Source organism: Lactuca serriola, chromosome 7 (genome assembly GCF_051521515.1).
Source record: "Lactuca serriola cultivar US96UC23 chromosome 7, Lser_US96UC23_V15, whole genome shotgun sequence".
Classification (NCBI taxonomy): domain Eukaryota; kingdom Viridiplantae; phylum Streptophyta; class Magnoliopsida; order Asterales; family Asteraceae; genus Lactuca; species Lactuca serriola.
In genome coordinates this window covers 104887048-104904120 of record NC_136414.1, presented here as the reverse complement: position 1 = coordinate 104904120, position 17073 = coordinate 104887048, and the positions used below count along the sequence as shown (strand labels likewise).

At 35.3% G+C, this 17073-nt stretch overlaps 1 protein-coding gene across 1 annotated transcript; it reads right to left on the bottom strand.

Annotated features, from left to right (window-relative positions):
* Nucleotides 1-774: 774 nt before the first annotated feature.
* LOC145064273 (uncharacterized) lies at nucleotides 775-1381 on the bottom strand. The gene is made up of 2 exons (XM_079011752.1): nucleotides 1072-1381; nucleotides 775-1007 (listed from the first exon to the last, which is right to left on the bottom strand). The coding sequence occupies exons 1-2, from the start codon at nucleotides 1379-1381 to the stop codon at nucleotides 775-777; spliced, it is 543 nt and encodes a 180-aa protein (XP_078867878.1).
* Between the last annotated feature and the right edge of the window lie 15692 nt (nucleotides 1382-17073).

The following is a 17073-nucleotide window of genomic DNA, read 5'->3' as shown; positions in this document are numbered from 1 at the left end:
AACTAACATAATACATCTTTCTTCTTAAGGGCTTAGGACCATTCCTGACCTTTTCTTTCTGTAAAATTTCTACAAAAATCTTGTCTTCAGTTAGTGGGAACCCCACAGTTATTCAAAATATGGTCTTCAATAGTAATCTTCCAAAAATGTCACAGCTTTTTCATCAATTAAGCTCTTCGCTACTTCACTTTCATTCAACACTATAAAATAAGACCAAAAGACTAGAGAAACACATGATCATTCGGTTAAACTAAAATAAGACTAAAAATAAAAACAAAAATGAAAATAAAATGCAAACTCTTAAATCATCGGGTTGCCTCCCGAGAAATGCTTATTTTTGAGGAGTCGTGTGTCAGACTCCTTCCCACTCTACCTTGTTGCGGGCGGAAGAGGATCCTCCTACTTTTCCTTCTTCTCTTGTATGATTGTACCCTTCGGATGTATGCCCTATTCAAGTTTTCTTTTTTTCTTTTTATCTACGCTTTCCTCGTGTTTGCGTTTCAATCCTTTATCTTCCCCTTTAATCTTTGTATTCGGCTCTTCATCTTCTTTATCTACCTCCATCTTGGCAATTATTGACTCTTCTAGTTCTTTACCTATATCTTCATCATTTATCTCTCCTTTATCACTCGAATCAACTTCTTCTACATCAATTGCTTCTTCTACTTGAACCTTGGGTGTAGTGAATGTTAATACTTCAAATATCATAGGAATTGAAGCTCTTGGATTTGAACATTGTACTTTTTCCACTTCAGACTTCTCCCAAGCTTTCAGTTATTCATCTAGCAGTTTCTCTATCTCATCTAGCTCGTTCTTATTTTCTTCTCCCAAAGCATTCACTATTAACCCTTCATCACTCACTTTTTTATTCATTTCAAAAGTGATTTCTTCATCTTCCATACGAAGTGTGAGCTTTGAGTCATGGATGTCTACGAGGGATCTTGTGGTGCTCAAGAATGGTTTTCCTAAGATTATGGACAGTTCTTCATCTTCCTTCATATCTAATACTACAAAACCAACTGTAAAAAATTAAATTTTCAATCTTCACCAATAAATCTTCAATGATCTCACATGGATGAGTGATTAAGTGATCCACCATTCGAAATGTCATCCTTGTGTTTTGTAGTGGTCGTAGATCGAACTTCTTGTAAAAAGAATAAGGCATAAGATTAATGCTAGCCCCCGAATTTGCTAAAGCATTTATTGAAATGGAATTTCCAAATTCACAAGGAAAAGTTAGTCGGCCTGAATCTCCCATCTTAATTGGCAATCCATCAATGATTGCAGCTGAACATATCTCATTGAGCGCAGTAGTGGATATTTTCTCCAACTCTATTGCATTATTCATCACATCCTTAGCAAACTTAGGAAGCTTATCCATGGATTTGAGGAATGGGGCATTAATCAAGATAGATAGTAGTTATTCCATGAATTTCTTCTGTTCCAGCTCCAAATTATGCTTAACAGCTCAAGATGGGAATGACAAAGGAGGTTGATATGAATTTAAAGGAGACAAAATTTTGTTCTCGAGTAACCACGGCGTGGCAAGGTCACCACAACGTCGTGAAGGATCAAAACTCAACTTAGATTTTGCTTTTTGTGCTTCGAGCTTCTATTCTTCTAGATATGGGTCAGGCTGTGTAATAGTTGTATCATGGATCACTAATGGCTCAAAGTGAACTTCTTTTTCAGTGTAAATAACCATTACATGAGGTTGTGATTTTGGGTGGTAACCATTCGTTAACAAGTGTAGTCAATTTCACGAGTTGAGTCTCAATATTTTTGATGGAAGCTTGATGATTTTTCACACTAGAATCAGTAGCATCATGTCTTTTTTTAGAGGGCTCCATAAACCTATTAAGTACTGACTCAAAATCCATCTTCTTCTCGGGTGGTGGTTGATCTTTTTTGTAGTAGCACCGATCGGTTCGCCTATACTTCTCATCCTTTTGCTTATTGTGCTCATCATAAGGAAACCACTAATTTTTCGGCTTGCTCCAATCTTCAGCATATTTATCACCACTAGAGTAAAACACTTGTGCTTTCTTATTCCCATGCTCATCCAAATCGTAATCCTTTGTTAAATGTGGCCCATTGCAATTGGCACATCCAACTATTATGGTGTGTATAGATCGATCCAATTTCATCATTCGCCTATCCATATTCTCTTGATTAGCCACGATTGCAGCAATGTTCTCGTTCTCTCCATCTCCTTTACTTCTTGTAACATCTTTACGCATATTATGGTATTCTATTGAGTGTTCTAAGAATTCTTCAATTAACTATTTAATGGTGGTCGGTTCTTCCTATGTCATTGGTCCTCGATAATCAAGGATTTTCCTTGTTTTAACATTCACCCCATCATATAAAATAGAGACTTCTTGTTGCATGTTCAAAGCATTTTGAGGACAATTTCTAAGAAGGCCCTTGTACCTCTCCCAAGCTTTGTATAATGACTCTATGACTTCTTGTTGGAAGTTTCTATCTTCTTCTTTAGCTTTGAGATCTTTGAAGGTGGACGAAATTGTTCAATAAACTCTTCACGAAGGTTGTCCCAAGTCCTTATTGTTCCAGGAGCTAACGACTTCAACCATATCTTTTCATCTCTAGTAAATGTCACGAGAATCATTCTCAATAATATTGCATGTCTTGAAACATTTGGGGCATTAAAATAATAATCAATGTCCAAAACTTCATCGATGTGCTTCCAATCATCTTTATAATCTTTCCCAGAAAAAGGTACTCCTTGAGCATTCATAGAATGTGCCCCTTGAGCTCAAAACCCCTTTCAGCAAAACCCCTTTCAGCTGGAATCTCGAGCAACACTAGACACGGACCGTTGTCGTTAGGCAACCTTCTCTTGTACTCTCCCAATTTCATGGTTGTGATATCTGCCATCTTTTCAACCTCACTTTTTACATCGTCTCCTGAAACAGTAGATGTTTCTGGCTCGTATCCTACTTCCTTCTTGCTTGAAGTCTCACAAAAAGTTTGTATTTGTTAGATTGGAAACTGCTACTTGACTTGTCGACCTTGTTCTCTTTCTTCTTGTGAAAAGATGACTATGGATCTTGAAGTGGTGGAACTATTGGAGTTTTAGATCACCGGGTCATAAATTACTGAAATAAAACAAAAAAACAAAAACAAAAACAAAAACACATAAAATGAATAAAAATAACTAAAACAAATTGTAACGTGACCACGACGTGGCCAAGATGCCCACGACGTGGTTGCTGCTCAGACAGAAAAATAAAATAAATGCAGAAAAATAACTTTTTGTGGTTTTTATCCCACAAAAAAGATCGAATAACTAAAAGCAATTAAACTAAAAATCAAATAAGTCGTTCCTCGGCATCGGCACCAAAAACTTGATGTGCACAAAAGTACCTACTAGTTTTAAATTTATAACCTAACTAACTTAACTAACTCATGCACCTATAGGCATTGTACCTAGTCATTTTATAGAATACCTTAGGTAAGTCGACTGTCGAACATAGGGAACGAAATTTAATTAATTAATATAACTACTTCTAATTAAACTATAAATTGGGGATTTTTGTTGATTTTGCATGATCAAAAGAACTTAAATCAAATTACTACCAAATTAACAACTAAGCAAGCAAATAAAATGAATTTACTTCAAGATTTAAAGAGCACTTATCTTCAGTTTTGATTTCGCCTTCTCCTATGGTTGATTTCTAGTGGATGGATTATATTGATTACCAATTCGTTAACTAGTTATTATGATCAAATATCTTGATATACCAATTTATGAATTACCATGCAAGGATCAAGCACAAGTTAAACACCAAATCAAATATAAGCATAAATTGAACTATGAATGATAAATTTATTAGTTACTTTACTATGATCAAGATAAGTAACCAAGCACAAATTAAGATTAATTATGCTCTCTAACACAGTTTAAGTTACTAGCTTTGATTACCTAATCTATGATGTGATTAACCATAGCTCTGATTATTTAATGATCGTAAACAACTAGGTGACAAATTCATGCAATTAGAATGATAAACTATCACACATAAATTGATTAATAAGCAATAAAAACTAGAACTAAAACATGTTAGGGTTTTGATTATCAAATACAAGTAAAATCCACATAAATCAAAATCAACACATAAGGAACAGGTTCATCTTCACCAAGCAGAAGTATAAGGTTTTTAGCCTCTCATAATAATATAAAAACACACAAATTTCATGCAAATAAGACTAGACATGAGTAATGCTTAGCAAACTGAATAGATCTATGCAGATTTATTCTAGATTTCTTCAACTCTTAAGCTACAAATGATCTCTGATCTTCTCCAAGGCTTCCATAGGGTTTTTGTCACAATCCCTCTTAGAAAATTGGCTAGAAGTCTTTCCATTCAACCTATTGTTTGGATATATATAGTTGCGATAAAGTTGATCACCACGACATGGTAAATAGGCACCACGTCGTGGTCTTCCACTAAATCCCGTATTCACCAAGTCAGCTCATTGGTCAAGAATATTCCATTTATCACATTGTGGTCTTATGTTCTCAATCCTTATTTGTCTTATCCCACATTTTACCGCTTCCATCTCCTCGTTTGATTCCTTTTCATCTCGATCATGTTTTGCTAGTACAAAACAAATTTCAACCATAATAAGTACCTTGTGTGCCAAAATAAGCATATTTATAGCTAAAAGTGTTAGAAATATGCACAAAATACATGGTTACATTTGCATATATCACATTCCTACAACATACTATTAACTTGGTGAATGCTACGGCTTCCATGTATCTCACAACACCTCCACAACAGCCTATTAACCTGGTGAAAGCTACAGCCACCCCGTAGTCTTACAACACATCCACAACAACCATGGACCCACCCATTGCCTTTCCATCCATCTACCATACCATAATTAATCATGAGTAAAAACCTCAACCGATATACCACAATCAGGTGTTCAGGCCATGCTTCAAACCCAAGTCCTTAATCATACAAGAACAAGAAAATAATTTCTAACACAACCCTCAATCTAATCCTAATCACATATCCACCATGTACCACTACTGATGTATCACAGTCACTTCTTCCAGTCCTCAACAAGATAACTCTGAATATTCAACCTTTGCTTCCAGAATTAAAACTAACCATTGACATTATCCCTTGCATAATTCTCAGCTCAAACCACGATCAGAACTTACTATCCACTTTACCCTGGATAGGTTGCACTTGGAGGTATTCCCATTAATCCCAAGTGTTTCTCCCCACTTAGAATTATTTACACGTTGTCTACCTTAAAATCGATCAAAATCCTAAGCCATTTCCAATTTCATTACTCGAGACTGCCACCAATCCGACCTTATAAGAACCGTACTTTCATGACCAGATGCCTTAGCATACACATAACCCAAAACCGAATGAAACACACCCCAACATCTCAACAAAATTTGATATCTCCAAGCGCCTTCCGCTGATATTTTTCCAACATCTTCGTGTGACTTTAACATATGACAAGGAATAAATAACCCTCTATCGAAACATGAAGGTAACCAATCCTATGACTTGCTTACTATTGAATGATTCCTATACGAACCTGCAATAAATAACCCAGAAGATATGAATTTGACAACTGTCAACATTACCCTCGTGTATTGTCCAATCCTTCCTTGTATCACAATCACAGACAACCTTATTGAACCCGGCGTTTAAATCTGACATGATCATGATGTAGCTGTTGGATTAGGTGTCTAAGTTCATAACTATTTCTGGGATGTACTTGACCCGGTTGGCATGGTCCATTCGGGTTGCATGGCATTGCAACACTTAGATAGACTAAATGAGAGAAAGGACACTTACGGATTATTAATATATTATAAGTTCTAATATATTAATAATATTATTTAATTAGTATTGATCAAGAATTAATTCGTAATTAATTAAGTGATCAAAAAGGAGACTAATTAAATATATGAGGTTAATTGTGTAAATCATTTATTCTTGTATAGTGGGCTAATGATCCATGGTTTATATGAATTGGGCTAAAACCCATAAGGTGCTCCTTGGATAGTCCATGGAGGTTACAAACCCGTGGATCATGGAATATAGAAATCCATGTCAATTAGGGTTTACATGTTGTAACCCTACTTGTGACACAACTATAAAAGGACCCCATGACAAGCAAAATCTACACTACTAATTGAAGAACAAGAGGGCTAGCTGATTTTGAGAGATAGTGAACTTCTCTCAAGGTTATTCCAAGAGTTGTGGTGTTGTGTAAGACATTTTAGGCATCACACTTGAGGTGCTAGGCTCACAATGTTCTCAAGGAATCCAAGCAACAAAAAGGTATGTTCTTCTACTAGCTTACATGTTTCAAAGTTCCCCATGCCATGCTACTTAGGTTAAGAACCTTGGAAAATCAAATTTGCATGTATCTTAGTAAAACATAGATCCAAGGTTTCTAGGGTTACATGTACACCTTAGGAGTGTTAGAATGCTCAAAACCCTTCAGTGGTATCAGAGACTAGGCTTGTTTACTTGATACTTGATGCAAATTGTTGAAAAAACTCAAGATTTATGCATTCTGCTGAGTGAACTCGCCGAGTCCATGGGGGGCTCGACGAGTCCATGTGTTAATTCATCCTACTCGTCGAGTAGGTTCTTGCACTCGACGAGTAGGAGGCTCTGGATGCAGATTTTCAAGTTTTGCTACTGGAAATGGACTAGAAACATTACCCTAAATTGTTTTGGTCTTATAAAACTTGTTTTAGATGGTGTAATGGTTATGCTAATCCATTTTTAATAGCTACTATCAAAATTTCAAGTCTTATATGTGTTTTTTATGATTCTTCAAATTGTTGATATGAATGTTCATGAACTTATGAGTATGGTAGATCATAGGAATTATTTTGTTAGTTTAATTCTTGATCTTGATGTGTTTTAATGGAATCCATAATTTGTCATCAAGTTATGGATTACCAAAAATCTTTCTTTTAAAGTCCATTAATAAACACATAGGTTACATAAAATGAAAAGTCTCTCATTTTAATAAACCATTAACTCATAAGTTATGAAAGATGAAAAGTTTTGAAAGTTACAAAAATTGACCTCAATTTTTGGAACTTGTAAAGTCACTTTAAAAACTTTAGTTCCAACCCCTAGAATTTTAAAAGTTAAAATTCAACCCTTATACTTTATAATATTATAAGTTAATATATATATATATATATATATATATATATATATATATATATATATATATATATATATAAGAACAAGTCGTTTTACCGTTAGTAGGCCTCATTCACGAAGCCGGTCTATAAGGGGGTATAAGGTTGTTGCCTATAAAATGGCAACTTAATGGGTGTCCACTCTCACCTACCGCTTCCTTGACTGATGGAGGATCGTTAGCCGAACGGGTAGGACAATGACTTTAATCCTCATTAAAAGTGTGATGAATGTAAAGCAACTAAATGTTTTTTTATAAATTCTCAATCTTAGTTACTTTAGGAAAATGTGAATAAGGTGCTAACCCATGAAATTACACTTTGCACTTTGATTAAGTCGTTAGTGGAGCGTGTGTGGTTAATCGGCACACTAACCTGGACTTAACAAGGTAGGCAAAGGGTGGCTTAAGGTTTATTACAGATCGATGGAGCGTGTGTGGTTAACCGGCACATCGCTTAGGTGATAAACATTAAGAGTACCAAGTAATTTGCATGGTTACTTCACACCTTGTTTTGTGATCCTTGGCATCCCAGTCACAAAACTTGAAGGGCACACTCAAGATTGAAACATGCCATTGAAAAGTTCAATCACTCTAAGAAAAACGCGATTTTTCTAGGGAATGTTACTATGGAACGTATTTTCAATGTTAATTTTGTAACGGATCGTGCTATAGAGTGTCGTTCCATAGCAATGTTGCTACCACATTGTCTATGGATTTTATTTTTGGTAGCGAGAGTGGGAGTTGCTATGGAAAATGCTACCGACTCCATATTCGTTGGTATTATGCTACTGATAGTTCTATGGAACAAAAATTCGTAGCAATTTTCCAACGACATTTGTTACCAAATCACTTTTCGTTATATTTCTGCTATGGAATTCATCATCATGGTTACTATGCAACGCCGTTTGTGACGGAAACCAATTCCATAGTTGAATTGCTACGGAGGTACCATTCGTAGGTATTTGCTAGGGAATATGATTTCGTTTGCTTGTTTTGCTATGGAACAAAACGCGTAGCTAATTTGTGATGTCATTTGTTGGGATGTTGTACGCTTAACTAATCTTCTTATACTATGGATGAATTATTATTATGATCAATGGAATTTGTAAGATATCGTTTGAATGAAATGTTTTTGAATTGGTAATATGTGGCATAAACTAATTAATAAAAAAATGTAAAAATGAATTATAAAGTAGATATTGCTGGCAAGCAGACTCGAACTTAAACTTATGCTAGAAAAGGGCATGGTTAAGCTAGTTGTGTTAATCAAGTTGTGTATAATTTCTTGAAAACATAGTATATAATGAATAATTAACAACGAATTCATTACAAAGTTATTTTTAATTACATTAATCGGGCATGTTAAAGTATATATAATCTATGTAGATTATTTTCCTTAATAATGAATTCATTACAAACTTATTTTTAATTACATTAACTATACTTCATCACAAAAATAACATGGGTTTTACGTATACTTCATCCTACTCAATCAACATAGCAAGCAAAAACGACTAAAATGCCCTTTTAGCAGAACAATGTAAACAAAAAACCAAAATAAAATTATAGTAGTACTATACAACTTCATATACAATACTAAAAGAACACTAATATTCAATGTTCATTCTATTATCAACCATTAATATTTTTAAGAAATATACAAAACCTACCATACTCTACATACCAACGACAAACCGTGCAATATCTTTGTCGATCCTCATCCTCTTCATGGCCTATTGCCAATGCACCTTTAACAGAATGACGTGGGTCTTCACATTGGAATGTGATGTGATTCGTTGTAAGTATATGAACAACATCAACTGCCCGCAACAACTCTTTGGCACTATCAACAACACCCGTGTACTCCCATCATCCGGAACTGCCTAGCCAAAATAGGCATCAAGTAATTGTAACCTACGCATTAAAATATTCATCAATTAATCCAATGTACCCTTTATGCTGATCTGGTCGAGAGGAGTACATGAGTCTCTATTATCCGAGAAAATCATTTTTGAGAACGATTATCCTTCGACGATTTAGGGGTTTTAGTGTTTGTATGCAGATTTATTGTCTAGAAAATTTGAGATGTTTTGAATGGTTGAAGAACTGGAACGTCGGCGTGACGTCAGAGGTATGATGGCGCGTTAACAATTTAGAGAGTAAAAAGACCAAATTGCCCCTGAAATCATTCCAAATATTTGAATACTAAGGGTATTTGTGTCAAAACACATATTAAATATTATAGTCTTTTATAGCTAGGTAACATTGGACTTTTGACTGTTGAAATGAAAAAGACAGAAATAACATATATATCATCATCCATAATGTAATACACTTATATTAACATTTCACGAAAGTACTAGTATATATTCATGTAGTAATATACATATTAAAAGTGGAACAAGATTTTAACAGTAAACTTATTTACTTTAGATTTTAGACACAATAGTTTTCTTTTGTTGCCACTTTTTGTCCTTATGTTTATAGTAACTTTTTTTACTTTGATTTTAGCCACAATACTTTTTCTTTGTTTCTACTTTTAGTCCCTATGTTTATTCCTTTACAATTTTACCCTATGCAAAGCATGGGTTCTCCATTAGTTGATATTAAACCAAATTACCAAGTCCAAAATCAAATACATGTTTGTTTATGCCTTTACAATTGTATTATATATATATATATATATATATATATATATTTAATACTAGGAAGACTAAACATTTGCTACATACAACTATAATCACAATACAATATAAACACTAATATTAAAAGTCCCAAATACATTATTCAAACATTATTTAAACATCATTCCAAACTTTAACTCTTTCAGTCCCTTATTAACAACACAACATATTTACTAATCAAGTAACAACATCAAATAATTACTTATCAAGTAAATTACTATATATCCGTATATTAAACCAAAAGAATCTACAACATATTAATTGTCATAATATGAAAGTACATATCAACAAACTACTCATAAATTATACCAAACTCCCTAGAAAACCTAACGAAACAAGCATCCCATAAACAAATTTCACACATAAACACCCATTTGTATCCATTCACAAAAGCGTCTGACACACTAACTACAGACTTATGAAATGCACAAGATCTATGGAAGCCATGGAAGTGTACATGATTCCTCCCTTCCCTATTCCTATTTAAGTGCAGATGAACCTTAGAACAAGTTGCTCTAAGATTCCACTTACCATTTGCTCTGCGGTAAGCATTGTTCAACATGTCCAAAGCTTCCTGCTTCCTATGTCTCCCTTCAGCCATTAGCATCATTCCCAGGACAAATGTTGAATCCAAATGTCCCAATGCAGATGCTTCTTCAAGCATTGTTTTCCCTTCATGTTCAAATTCTAAGAAAAATAACTTCATCTGGAAAAAAAAACACATAATTTCTAGTTAAAGTTATGCAAAACAAGTAACAGATTAATTAATACTATATATATATATATATATATATATATATATATATATATAACAACGTACCAATCCATTCCTAAATAGAATATTTGGGTTTCTCATCTCTATGCATTTATTGAGATTGGGGTTGTTTGCAAGTGACTGAAATAAGAGTGAAGAACTGAAACAACGTGTTTCGTCGGAAAACATTATGGCGCCTAGAAGATGTTCCATTATAAAATGACCAAATTGTCCTAATACATACAATGACTTGTATTTAATTAGTAAGGGTAGTTTTGTAAAAAGTCATATTTAAAAGAAAAATCAATTTCTATTTTAATCAAGGTTGTAAAAAGTCATATTTAAGTATTTGAAAATTTTAAATTTTAATACACAACCAGCACAAATGATATATGTTGACCAATGACCCATATGTCATCCATATGCCAACCATGGACACCATAAGCAACTACCATGTTGACCAATGACCTATATTTCATCCATGGTATACCATAAGCAACTACCATGTTGACCAGTGACCCATAATTCATCCATGGGTGATACCATCACACCATAAGCAACTACCATGTTGACCAATGACCCATATGTCATCCATGGACACCATAAGCAACTACTATGTTGACCAATGACTCGTATTTCATCCATGGGTGATACCATCAAACAATAAGCAACTACCATATTGACCAATGACCAATATGTCATCCATTGACACCATAGGCAACTACCATGTTGACCAACGACCCGTATTTCATCCATGGACACCATAAGCAACTACCATATTGACCAATGGCCCATATGTCATCCATGGACACCATAAGCGACAACCATGTTGACCAATGACCCGTATTCCATCCTTGGGTGATACCATCACACCATAAGCAACTACCATGCTGACCAATGACCCATATGTCATCCATGGACACCATAAGCAACTACCATGTTGACCAATGACCCGTATTTCATCCATGGGTGATACCATCACACCATAAGCAGCTACCATGTTGACCAATGACCTATATGTCATCCATGGACACCATAATCAACTACCATTTTGACCAATGACCCGTATTTCATCCATGGACACCATATATTGGCGAATGGCCCATATTTCATCCATGGACACCATAATCAACTACCATGTTGACCAATTACCCGTATTTCATCCATGGGTAATACCATCACACCATAAGCAACTACCATGTTGACCAATGACCCATATGTCATCTATGGACACCATAAGCAACTACCATGTTGACCAATGACCCATATTTCATTCATGGGTGATACCATCACACCATAAGCAACTACCATGTTGACCAATGTCCCATATGTCCTCCATGGACACCATAATCGACTACCATGTTGACCAATGACCCGTATTTCATCCATGGACACCATAAGCAACTACCATATTGACCAATGGCCCATATGTCATATATGGTACACCATAAGCAACTACCATGTTGACCAATGACCTGTATTTCATCCATGGGTGATACCATCACACCATAAGCAACTACCATGTTGACCAATGACCCATATGTCCTCCATGGACACAATAATCGACTACCATGTTGACCAATGACCTGTACTTCATCCATGGACACCATAAGCAACTACCATGTTGACCAATGGTCCATATGTCATCCATGGACATTATAATCAACTACCATGTTGACCAATGACCCGTATTTCATCCATGGACACCATAAGCCATTACCATGTGGACCAATGGCCCATATGTCATCTATATGTCAACCATGGACACCATAAGCCATTATCATGTGGACTAATCAACCATATGTCATCTATGGACACAATAAGCCACTACCATGTCGACCAATGGCCATATGTCATTCATGGAAACCATAAGCCACTATCATATATATTGACATGACCCGTACGTCTTTTTGTATATAAATTTTGGTTTAAATAGAAAAGCATAAAGATGTATAGTTTATTAATGTTTAGTCCTCGTATATAATTTTAAGTTAAAATTATACTATGAACACATCGTTACTCTATGTTCTTTCTTGACGTTATTTATACGTATATACCCTATTTATCAATCTGTAACTACTTTAAATAAATTTGAATTACTAAATATTTAGCGGTAATTAGCACAGTTCGAATTTTCTATTAGCGGAGGTTCAAAGTATTTCACAATTCGTTTCCCTCCAACCAACACACGTTTATGTTGCATATTGGGGTAATTAAGTTTACCGATTAGAAATAAGGTTTACATTTTCTGTAATCATCATCTCCGATGTCTTATTGATCAAAATCTTTGTTCATTATATGTTTTTGCACTGACTTTGGCGATATAGGTTGTCACTTGTCTAAAATTTATATTTATTTAATTTAGTGTTGTCGTGATGATCGATCGTTTTTTGTTCTCTGATCATCTTCATGTAAATTGGTTTTGATTGTATTCAATAGTTTGCATGCAAAGTAATGCCTTCATATATAATTTATTTTTTATTGTTTGTGTCAGAAAGATGTTGACCTCGAAACCAAAAGGAGCATCCGGTGTGAAGCCAACTAAATTCATTGCACCACAAGTTATGAAACGCAACAAGATTTTTGCTGCAAAATTCCTAAACACACAGTTACAAGATGAAGAAATCGACTTGCCAATACCAACAACCATATTCAAAGCACCTATAACATCTACCAACAAAACCCCTAAACCTATATCATTAACATCACCCATGACTACCACTTCCTCGGCATCACTTAAAACATCAACACCCTCCTTAGAAAAAACATTTAAAACTTTAGAAATTGGAACAATACAATCATCAACACGAACATCAATAACGAAAACTTCAGAACCTACATTATCTAAACCATCCTTAACACCAGCACCTACTACCACATCATCAACACCTATATCTACTACCACAACCTCAAAACCTGCATCTACACTACCATCCTTCACAACTACAATAACTACCACACCCTCCTTAAGTAAAGGAACTACCACATCCTCAACATATACATCTATCCCAACACCTACCCCAGAATATACCCCATCAACAACACCTATCCCAGAATCTACCCCATCACCAACACAACCACCCATGAATGGATCTATAGTGGAAAGTGTAGAAGGTGAAAACAATTCCTCTGAAGATTATGGGCCAGATGGACGTTTTAATGTTCATGTTTGGAAAAATACATGAGTTACCAATTCAAATCTTAATTACAACTTTTTTTTATGTAGTAAATTTTGGTTACACCTACATAAAAATTCATAACTTAACACATCACATGATTACTTGCAGGCTAATGCCACCAAGCCCTTGTGCACACGCTATTAGTCAGTCCTTTAAACAAAAAGTAGATCCATAAGGGTACGCTTGGGCACAAGTAAGCAAAGAAATGCACGAATTATATTGGGAGGAGTTTCAGGTAACTATAAGTCATAAATTGTTGTTTGATAAAAATTTACACTTCAACTTATGTTTATATTGTTAATGTGTAGAGAAAATGTTGTTGGGATGAGATAATAGACTCGCTGGTGAGGCAAGCTTGGCCAAGGAATGCGGCACAAAGTTATGGTTAATATCTCTTCAACATGAGGAGCCCAAAAAGAAACAAACACGGCTTTAAACCAGCTCATATTCCACAAGAAGTCTGGAACTCCTAGCAATTAAAATGGAATACAGAAGAATACAAGCTAAAATCTGAGCAGAACAAGAAGAATAGGCGTAACGGTGTGGCTGATGGAGTAGCAAAACCCACACATAACGTTGGATCCGCATGTCATCTGAAGATAGCTTCTGATTTGGTAATTTTTTAAATGGTATATCGTATCAATGATTGCATATGTTTATCTGTATATTTGACTTTTTATATGGTATTTATGTAGAAGAGGAAATTAGGACATAGTGAATTGTTCCTATATGCACACACTAAGAATAATTATGGAGTCACTTTCACAAATGAAAAAGATAGACAAATTCATGTAATATTCATTTCAGTTTAAATTAATTTTTATATTGTAGCTACTCCATAATATCATTCCTAAATTTGATATCTTTTAACTTATAATATTTTTATTTTGTAGGCGGCCTATACAGAAAAACGGGAAGAGTTGGAAGTTGAAGGTGTTGAATTTGAGGAGGACAAGCTATTTTATGTTGTTGGTGGTGGTCATGATAAAAAAAAAAGGAAGAATTTATGGATTAGGCTCTTTTGCAAAGGCGGTTCCCAATAGGAATGGTAAAACGGATGTATCTTACATTCCGGAAAAAAATGATGAAATAGAAGAAATGAGGGAGCTTGTTGCTAAACAAAAACAGCAAAACGACGAGCTTAAAGAAATGATGAATGCCCAACAAGAAGAAAAAACAAAGCAAGGGTCGGGCACCTTGAAAAACAACTTCAAACGACATTGGATCTTATTAATGTCCTTACAAAACAACAAGAGTAGTAGGTTGATATATGTTTATTGAAGATTATGTATTTTAGAGTAGCAACTTTCTTTTTTCCATGTAATAAATAATTATTTTGTTATTTTATGATATAATGGTTATGAGTTTGTTGTTTTTTTTTTGTTTTTCATATATTACTATAAAATTATTTTGATATAATTTATAAATCAATTATCAATCGGTCCATATTGAATCTGGTATATGATATATACACCACTAAAATTTTTAGGGATTCATCACCACGGAATTTGCTAGGAGATCATCAAACGGATTTAGCTAGGGATTCATCACCACGGATTTAGCTAGGGATTCATCATCACGGATTTTGCTAGGGATTCATCACCACGAATTTTGCTAGGTATTAACTACAACGGAATTTGTGACGGCAGAACTACCACGGAATTTGTGATGGAAACCTACTACGGAATACACGACGGAATACCATCTACCACGGATTTCATTCCGTTGTCACAATTGCGACAGAATTATTGTTTCCGTTGCAAACTCCTCGCTACAGCGTTTTTAGGGATGGAAATAGGTCGTTGCAAATTTCGTCGCTATTCATCTTTTGCAACGGAATTTCAGCTTTTCGCAACGGATTCCTTCCGTAGCAAAATCGCGTTATTCTTGTAGTGAATGAATCTCAAGATAATCTAGGAGTTTCAAAACCAATTAAAACCTAATAATTTTTTTTTGTTTTTCATGGCGGAAATTGGTGAATCGTCATTCACCTACCTTCAAAAATTTTATAGCTTGGATTACGGCATCCCTCTTCTAAGTTATAAAATATTGTATTGGGTCCTAGCCTTAATATTACATTTGGGTGTCTTATTAAGGACTATCTTTATATCTAATCTAAACTTGTCTTTCTTCTTTTTCAAATGTCTTCCAACAATGTTGCTTCTGGATCAAACCCTACCGGCTCCTTCTCTCTCATGAACCTTTGTGGGAGAGTCATCTTCAATGGTTCCAACTTTATAGATTGGATCCGGAACATCAGGATGGTCACTCGTTACGAGGACAAGGAATATGTCCTCGACAAGGAGCTTAGGGAACTTGATGAGTTGTCTACTACTCCTGAGGAGATCGCTGAATTCCGGACTCATGAGAGAGATGCCACCAAAGTGGCATGTATCATGTTGGCCACGATGACAGTCGAGCTCCAAAAGTCCTATGAGGACTTCTACCCTTTTGAGATGCACCAAGACTTGATGGACCGCTACCATTAGAGTGCTCGTCAAGAGCGATATGAATTCATCTCCTCCGTAATAACAACCCGAATGAAGGATGGTGAACCCCAACATAGGCCACATGCAGAAAATGCAAAGGTATGTGGACCGTTTGCTAAAATTGAATGTGAACTTCCCCGAGGAGTTGGCAATTGACATCATTTTACCCTCCTTACCTTTGTGTTATGATCAATTTTGAATGACATACCACATGAACAAGGAGGAAGTTACACTCATCAAACTTCAAGGACTTTTGAAGACCTCCAAAAGTGGTCTTAAAGGTAAATCGGTTGTTACCACTCCTACTCCTACCGCGACCCCTCTCTTGGAAATCGGTCAATGTAAAGGGAAGAAGAGGAAGAGACCTTCGAAGGGTACCAACGGAAAGTCCCTTGATGACTTCTCTTCAAGTGGAACCAAAAGAGGTTCTGTCACTTCTTCTGCTAACCCTAAAGAGGTTGAATGCTTCTATTGCCATGAAAAGTCGCACTAGAAGTGAAACTGCCCAAAGTACCTACAAGATGTTAAGCATGGGAAAGTCAAACCCAACCATGCAGGTATTTACACTATATTGTCTAATAACTCACCCCATTCTAATTCTTCGGTCCTTGATACAGGTTATGGTATTCACATACGTTCTGATTTGCAGGGACTAAGAAGAAGTGAGAATGCGGAGCATGGGAAGATAAACTTGATCATGGGGAATAGGAAAGCTTCACCTGTCACCAAGATTGGAGTTTACT